Genomic DNA, 7,712 nt, shown 5'->3' with positions numbered 1-7,712 from the left:
GGTTTCACGGGGGCTTTCAGCAGGAGAGTGTTTGGGAAAACATCTGCTGGTTTCCATGGCTGTGCTGGAGGTGCTGGCCCCAGGTGCAGGGAGACACCTTCTGCAAACACCCCCGGGATCCCGGGGAGCAGCGGCTGCAGGAGCACAGCCCAGGGGGCAGCTCCAGGGACACAGCCCTGCCCCGTGCCTGGGTCTGCACAGGGGCAAAGCAGCACAGCTGTGCAATGCTCCATCCACACTGCACCCTGCACATTTATGTATGGCTTAAAGCTCTGCCATTTTGTTTTAAGGAAAGAAAAAAAAAGTTTCAGGGGAAAAAAAATTAATGGTGTTGAGGTTCTGCCCAAATTTTCATGGCTACCTGCACAGCCCATAGGCTATTTGGTCTGCCTGAAGCTGCTGTGTGGTGTAGTTTCAGTCTGAACTTTACTGACTACATATGAAAAGAATCCGATGTTGTTTTTAACATGCACATTTTAATGAAGCAAACATTTCTATTTAATAAGTTATAAGATACAATTTTACAATCCTGCATTTTATTCCAGTTTATTTTGTTTTTACTTTCTAGTTTACAATGTAGTGAGCATTTCACATTAAGGCACTAAAAAAAGCACAGTAAAAAAAAACCCAACCTTCCTTTTTTTGCCAGTAACTGTGCTGGAGAGCAGTACATCCACACGTAATTACAGAACCGTAAGCGTGAACATCTCCCAAGGGACAGTGACGTGTCAACAGGTTTTCAACAAATCCTACCTTCTCCAAACTGCAGAGTTTGAGCTCATCAGGAGAGTTTGCTAAAGCCCCAGCAGCTGGCAGCAATTCAGATCTGCACCTGGGAAGTAGTATGGAGTAATCCGGGACAAACAGACAAGTTACAAGGAAGTTTCCACTCCCTAACCCTCAGCAGCAATGCCTGTTGCAGCACAAAGGGGATTTCAGGAGAGCTGAGTTGGCTTGAGGCATGTCCTTGGACTGAGATACAATAAAACACCTTGCACCAAAGAGGGGTTTGTTCACTGATATTGCTATTATTGGTATTGCTATTACTGGTAACTTCACCCACCCTGTGTCCCACTGCAGATGTGGGTCCCATTCCCAGGATGGCTTCTTTGCCTCAGACACTGGCCTGGCCTGCAGCCTCCAGGGAAACCAATGGTCATCATCTCAACACACCCTGGTGCTCTGGTCACACAGGTGACAGCCATGCCTGGCCTGGCAATTTCAGGGGCTTTACTTAACCCAGCCAACCCAGGGCTTGTTCTTAAATCAAAAACAGTGGGAGGGGGTTACCTGTAAAGTTGAAGAAGCATCACCAGCATCCCAAGCTCATAAAAAACCGCATTACTAGCATTATGGCCAAAAAGCTATCTGTCTCTAGAGTTACAAAGCGTTAACATAGAGAGGCTGAAAGCTTACAGGAAGTAATTTTCAATCTGCTTTTGGTTTGCTATAAAAGATAAACTTTTCCTAAATGTAAACCATTGGCAAAGCATTTTCAGAAACATTTTCAATTTGAGTGGTAAAGCTACTTTTAATAGCTTTTTATAATGTTAAGCATTAAAATTGATCAAGTATACAAAGGCACCTACTATAGTACCAGTTTTACCTCATTTCTTTACAGAAAAGAATTTGAACTGGGGACAGCCCAAGTCATATTCCATAACTAAAATGTAAAGTCTCCAGTCAAATAAAATCAGTAGTTAAGATACCCAATTACAAAGACAAATTCCAGTTTTCAATTAACATCTAGAGTCTTTAACATCCGCAAGGGAAATTAGTGTCTACTCATCCACGTGATTCTCCAAACATTAACAGTGACCCGGACTGTACTACAAAAGGTACAATTTGAGGAGATATTAAATAAATTGACATTAGGTTGGTAAGTAGGATAGAAGTGAAATGCTTGTAAAAACAGTTAGAATTTATGCCTGACTATTGAAATGTGAGCCGTGTGTATCTAGAAACTGCGTTTTGCACCACGGCTGCACCCAGTACAACTCTACAGGAACTGCGGACGCAGGGACAGCCCGGCAGCGCGCCTATGGCACCGTGACATGGAAGGGACTCCCAGGAATGTGCTCGTCACCCCACTTCACTGCCAGCACATAGTCCCCCCTCTCCTTGACAACGTAAGTGACGTTGTACTGGTGGCTGCCCAAATGCTTGATGGACACCTCTTCGCATGGTATTGTAGGTCCGTGGACGCCAACTAACAGCATGTTGGAACCTGCAGCAAAAGACACAACTGTTAATATCCCTGAGCTTAAACAAGGTAGAGTGGTGGTTTATCATAATATACTGGCTCTGTAACACATGGATTTTGTTATTTTAATTCACAGAGTGGTAGCTGAGCCATACCTCAGATTAATTTGGCGTAAGAAGGAATTTTATATTGAAAAGCTTTCAGCCTCACAGAGGTGAGGGTTTATCTGTGCTGTTTGCCAGACCTGACAGGTTACCACTAAGCAGAGCACAGGAGCCATCAATGCTGCTTGTGAAAACAAGCTGGTATTGCTTTACAAGTACTTCATCAGAAGTTAATAGCAGGGGCCAGTGGGCACAGCTGGCCTGTAATCCACCCACCACAGAGCTCCCAGACAGTGATGATGATGAGCACTGAAAGGTAACAGGAACACTGTGCATTACATGCTACAATGCACCACAAGGGTTGCTTAAGTCCAACCTGTTTGTTCTCATGCCATAATCCTGTGGTTCTTTCAGGTGCACCTGGCTCAGACTAACCCATTTGGAGAGGAATTTACGGCCTCTGTATTAGGACTGACGTGGTGAGCACAGTATACTATTTAGCATTTTTCCTTAGTACCAGATCATTACCTCAAGCTCTGAATTTTAACCCTGCAAGCTGGTTTATGGGAAAAAAATGCTCAGATAAACCACCAATCCTGAACAGCCATCTGGTTCCTGTATCCATACCTGCTTTGCTGCAGTCCACAGAGAAGGAGCTTTTCTGACCCACAAAAGCCTTTGAGAGTCCTGCTCCCCGGGAAACCACTTTGCTGGCATCCGAGGTGGATTTGGGAATGGCGCTATAGCAAGTTTCAGTCGATGACCTCGTCACTGACTCTACCAGGATGGAAGAGGTTTCGTTGGCACTGCCTGGACTAACCAGTCGCTGCCCTGGAAACAGAAAAGGTTTCTAACATTCAGATTTGCCCCATCTGAAAGACATTCAGAAGGAGGTTTCAAAACCCTCCTAATGACTAGCATGCATTCTGCATCCAAAATGCATTTTTGCAGAGGAGCAATTTCCTACTTGGGTTTTTAAGCTGACATCTTCCAGCACCACTGGCAACAATCCCATCCCAGAGCCCTCAAGTGGCTAAAGGACCACAGGAACTTCAGGATTCATTAAGCAAAGCAGATTGCTTAAGAAGAGTTAATTGTGCTCCAATCACCAAATGCCAAAAATGACTTGAGTTGGCAGAAAAGCAGGTGCAATTTTGCAATAACCCATTTTGAAAGCAGAGCATGTCCCAGCCTGGGGGAGCGCAGTCCTCGCCACCCTCTCCCGAGAACATCACCACACTATGGGCACCACAAGAGGGTTTCACAAGCTCGGGGGAGGAGGACAGATGAGCTTCAGCCTGTGCTTAAACACAGTGCTGGAGAGAGAACAAGCTTCCTAAACCAGCCTTCCTAACTTCCCCTAGGAGCCTCCCAGGCATTACTGACCTCTGGCTAGGTGATACCTGCACCAAAATGAGACCAAGAGAGGCAACACATGCTACAGGTGAGCAGGTTTCAAGCTTTGAGGGTGGGGGGAAATGGGTAAATAAGTCATATTTCCCTGTGACCCATGCAAGACCCTAGCACTAGATCAGGACTCAATATTACCCCATAAAGCTGTTTTATGGCCCATCACTGAGTCAAGCTGCCAAGCTCTGTGACTGCAGCTTTTGTAGCTGCTCCTGAGACCCCTAATCTAGGCTTTGGAGGTGATGGGGAGAAATGTTTTGCTTCTCATGCTTTTGGGCATCTAGACCAGAATAGCACATTGTCTCAGGAGGATTTTTTTGCTGAATGACACGACCTACTTCAGGCACAGAGTAAATACTAGTTAGCTTTTTACCTGTAACCTTTGCCTTGAAAGGGCTGCCCACTATGTGGTTAGGTCCACCATATTTAACTCCAATTAAATAGTTTCCTGGAGCCATGGGTGTGTACATGACTTTGTAACCTTCTGGAGTTTCCTGGCAGTCCATTTTCACCTTTGATGGCCCTTCAATTGTAACAGAGAGGGTACCTGGACCAGCCTTGGTCGTGTTAATGAAAAACTCCGACTGCAGTCCTGGAAAGACGTAGCACAGTGAGACACACTCTTCCTCACACCCGATGTTACACACGCAGCCTCAGGCATTCAATACGGGGTCATTCGGCGCAAGATCAGCCTCCCAGGGCTTCAGGCAGGGAGGGACACCACATCCACCCCAGCAGCCTTGCTCAGGCCAGCCCCAAATGGAGCTCTGCACCCCGGGCAGCCTCCCCAGCTTCATCCTGCTCCCTCCTCCAGTTAGGTTATGTGACTGTGTGGGAGAAGGGGTCATGACAGCCCTTCAGGACTCAAATGGAAGTAATTTGGTATCAAAAACTGGCTTAGAGAGAAAACAAGAGCTTTTCTGCTGGGCATCAGAGTCCACACCCACACAGCTCCAGCATGGCTAAGTTTGAGTGAGTTCAGAGCTGTCTTGCTGCCTGGACTGCAAATCAGCAGTGAAGAGCCCACAAGAAAGCAGGAAGGACAAGGGGCAGGAGATGGCCTGGAGGAGATGTGTGTTTGAACTGCTCGGCAACAGCACTCCAAGCAGTTTGTGGAAACAAAAGCTTGTTTAATTACAGCATCTGGTTAACACAGCTGAATTATTGCTGCTAATACTAAGCCAATGACACAATGCCAGCAACACAAGAAAAAATTAAGTAAGGCTTTCAGCCCCCAAATAATTTACTGTCAGACTCTGGCCTCAAATATTTATGATCTTTGGGCTGTTGCATGAGACACTGTTGAGGAGGAATAAAGTGCTCAGGCACACTCAAAACCAGGATGGCCATGGGAAAGTTTACTGCTGCTGCGATGGAAGCATGAAAATGTGGGAATAAACTCAGAAGAAGTTTCTAGCCTCCCCACAAAAGAGGCTGCTGTGTCGCAATGCTGGCAGAGCCCAGCTCCCACAGAGGATTATGCCATTTTCCAGTGCTCCAGCAGCCCATCCCCCTGGCACCAGCAGCCCGGGAGGCCAGGCATCAGCCTGCAATGCCCTGCTCAACTGGAGAGAAGTTAATTCTCAAAGCCAGCAAGCCTCACAGCTTCCCACTGCGAGTTCTTGCTGCAGAGGCTGCTCTCTGCTGTGCCCCAGATGAAGGCTCGCATTGTTGGAGGCTGCAGACGCTCAGCCCTCCCCGGGGCACGGCTCAGGTGCTCAGCACTGAAACCCCTACACTGGGCCATTGTTCTGAAACGCTGCTCAGCAGCTCCCAGGGCACTGTGCTTTTGGCAGCGGCCAGGATTCAACAACGGGGCACAGAGCAGCTTTGCTGAAATTAAACAGTCTATTTAGATTAAAAACAACCCCAAGCACCTTTATAGATGAAGAAATATTCCCCTGTCCCTGATGCATCACCGGCTGGTATTAATGAGTGCTTTTGTTTCCACCTATTAAAGGAGCTCAAGCTACATCTTTATTTTATAGGGTGTATCTGCATGTTTCCAAAACCAACTGCTTGGTTCCTCTGAACAGCAGAAGCTTTGACTGAATAACTGCAGTATTTTTTTTTTCACAGGGAGAAAAAAAGGTATGAGATGGAATCCACAGGAGACAGCAGTGGATAGGACAAAACAAACTAGCTATTCCCTTACACTACAAAAGGAGAGAAAAATAATCATTTTACTCTGCTATTTACCTGTGTGTGTGGCCTGAGCAAGAACACAAATAAATCAAAGTGCATATTCCTGGAATGTTTTCGTACTTACTAAGGCCACAAATCATAGAAATGAAAAAACAAACCCTAAACCCTACATTCTTGAGTTGAGAACTATCAGATGAGACAGCCACAGCAGACAACAAGGTGCCAGATTTCCAAGAGACTGTTCAGGCTGCATCTGGAGCACGAATACCACACTACCCACAGAACAACCCACCTTCTCCCTAGCGTTTACATCCTACTGCATTTCACTTGAGATTTCTTAGAGGTGCAAGCACCAAAGGGAAGCTAACATGGAAGGTAACATCCTCATACCCATTTAATTAACACAAGTTAAACAAGATTCCTTCATCTCTAGACAGCCAACTCAGACATCGTGTTCATGTGTGGAAGGGAGCCAGAGCATCTCTGGAGCTCGAGGGACCACCGACGTGGAGCTAAGCTAACCAGCAGAGCTGTAGCCCAGCTGCTAACCAGCAGTTCAGTGAATGCATGTTGCAGTTGCTGATTTACTAAGTTTTAAGTTTGTTAAGGCTCAGTTTAGCTGCAGGCTTGTGAGTGATGGTTATAAGACACGAGGAGCATGCTAGAAAGCAAAATTAGCCTGCACTCAGGTCAGCAGAGAATGTGGGTTAGTTCAGCTGCCTTAGCAGGTGAAGTCATGTAAAAGTATGCCTAGAAACAGGTTCTGTAGGTCTCAAAGCCCCAGTGCAAGCAGGCGTGCAGAGAAGGGTTACCCGTGGTGCCGCTCTCCAGGCCGGATCCGTAGGCCGTGACAAGGGCAGGGTTGCCCGCCTGGCCGGGCTCGCCCACGCGCACTTTGAAAGGGCTGCCCACCACGTGGCTCCCGTTGAACTTCACATCGATGGAGTGCACGCCGTTCTCGTGGGGGATGAACCGAACTGCGTATTTATCTGCAACAGACAAGGGGCTCTTCTGACCAACCAGAGGCAACAACCCAAGCAGAAACACCAATTAGACCCAGCGCAGGGCTGATAGCAATCCGAGCTTCTGAAAGACTTTGACATGGTTTGGTTTAAGTGAACTCAGCTACATGAGCTGCTAAACTTGTATTGAAGCAGGAAAATGCTGTATTTCTCACAGAAGGTTTTACAGCTTGTGTTTTCACCTTGTTCACTAGGACCTGATCTCAACTGTCATCTAGTCTGAGGATTATTTGCCTCACTCATGCACTAAACATGAAAACTGAATCACAGTCCATTCTGCTGGCAGCTGAGGGAGCCGTGTGTAGAAGAAAAGCAGCTGGTCAGAGCAAGCCAAATCTTAGCAGCAAGCTGAGTGTGCTGCTCTGACACCACACCTTCATCCAATGAAGTAATTTAGCAATTTGCTGATATTTCACATTTTTGATTGTGTGTTAACTCAGAGGCGGGACTGATCTCCCCCAGCTGGACAGCTGCTGTTTGTTCATAGTACAGACCGTAACTCATACAGACTTCAAGTGAAAAAGAAAAGCTCATTGCTGAAACAGGTGTTGAGCTTTCTGTAGTGTTTGCTTATAGACAGCCTCCTTGACATTTCATGTGAAGGAGTGAGTGTGAGTTAAACATAAACTATTAGTCAAAGATCGAAGCATGGCTTTGAGAAATAAACTTCTTCCCTGGTTAAATTCAACAACCACATCATATTTAATTTATTACTAATGTCACTGTACCTTCACTGGCAAGCCAAGACTTCAATACTTCTATCTTGCACAAGCTGGGGCTCAGTCAGTTCATGGAAAAACATGGACATAACACTGACTGAACAGCTCT

The 7,712-nt window shown here is 46.4% G+C and overlaps 1 protein-coding gene across 4 annotated transcripts in view; it reads right to left on the bottom strand.

The window, feature by feature from the left end:
- Positions 1-456: 456 nt before the first annotated feature.
- FLNB (filamin B) overlaps positions 457-7,712 on the bottom strand; it is a 70,610-nt gene continuing 63,354 nt past the window's right edge. For all 4 annotated transcript variants that reach the window (XM_064432666.1, XM_064432663.1, XM_064432664.1 and 1 more), the window contains 4 exons: positions 6,675-6,851; positions 4,091-4,309; positions 2,935-3,138; positions 457-2,227 (listed from right to left, as the gene is read on the bottom strand). In XM_064432666.1, coding sequence (XP_064288736.1) covers positions 2,040-2,227; positions 2,935-3,138; positions 4,091-4,309; positions 6,675-6,851 — 788 coding nt within the window. In that variant the 3' untranslated portion in view covers positions 457-2,039. The remainder of the gene's footprint in view (positions 2,228-2,934; positions 3,139-4,090; positions 4,310-6,674; positions 6,852-7,712) is intronic.

This window comes from Passer domesticus, chromosome 9, assembly GCF_036417665.1.
Source record: "Passer domesticus isolate bPasDom1 chromosome 9, bPasDom1.hap1, whole genome shotgun sequence".
Classification (NCBI taxonomy): domain Eukaryota; kingdom Metazoa; phylum Chordata; class Aves; order Passeriformes; family Passeridae; genus Passer; species Passer domesticus.
Note: the sequence above shows the minus strand (reverse complement) of the source record. Positions and strands in the feature narration are given on the sequence as shown.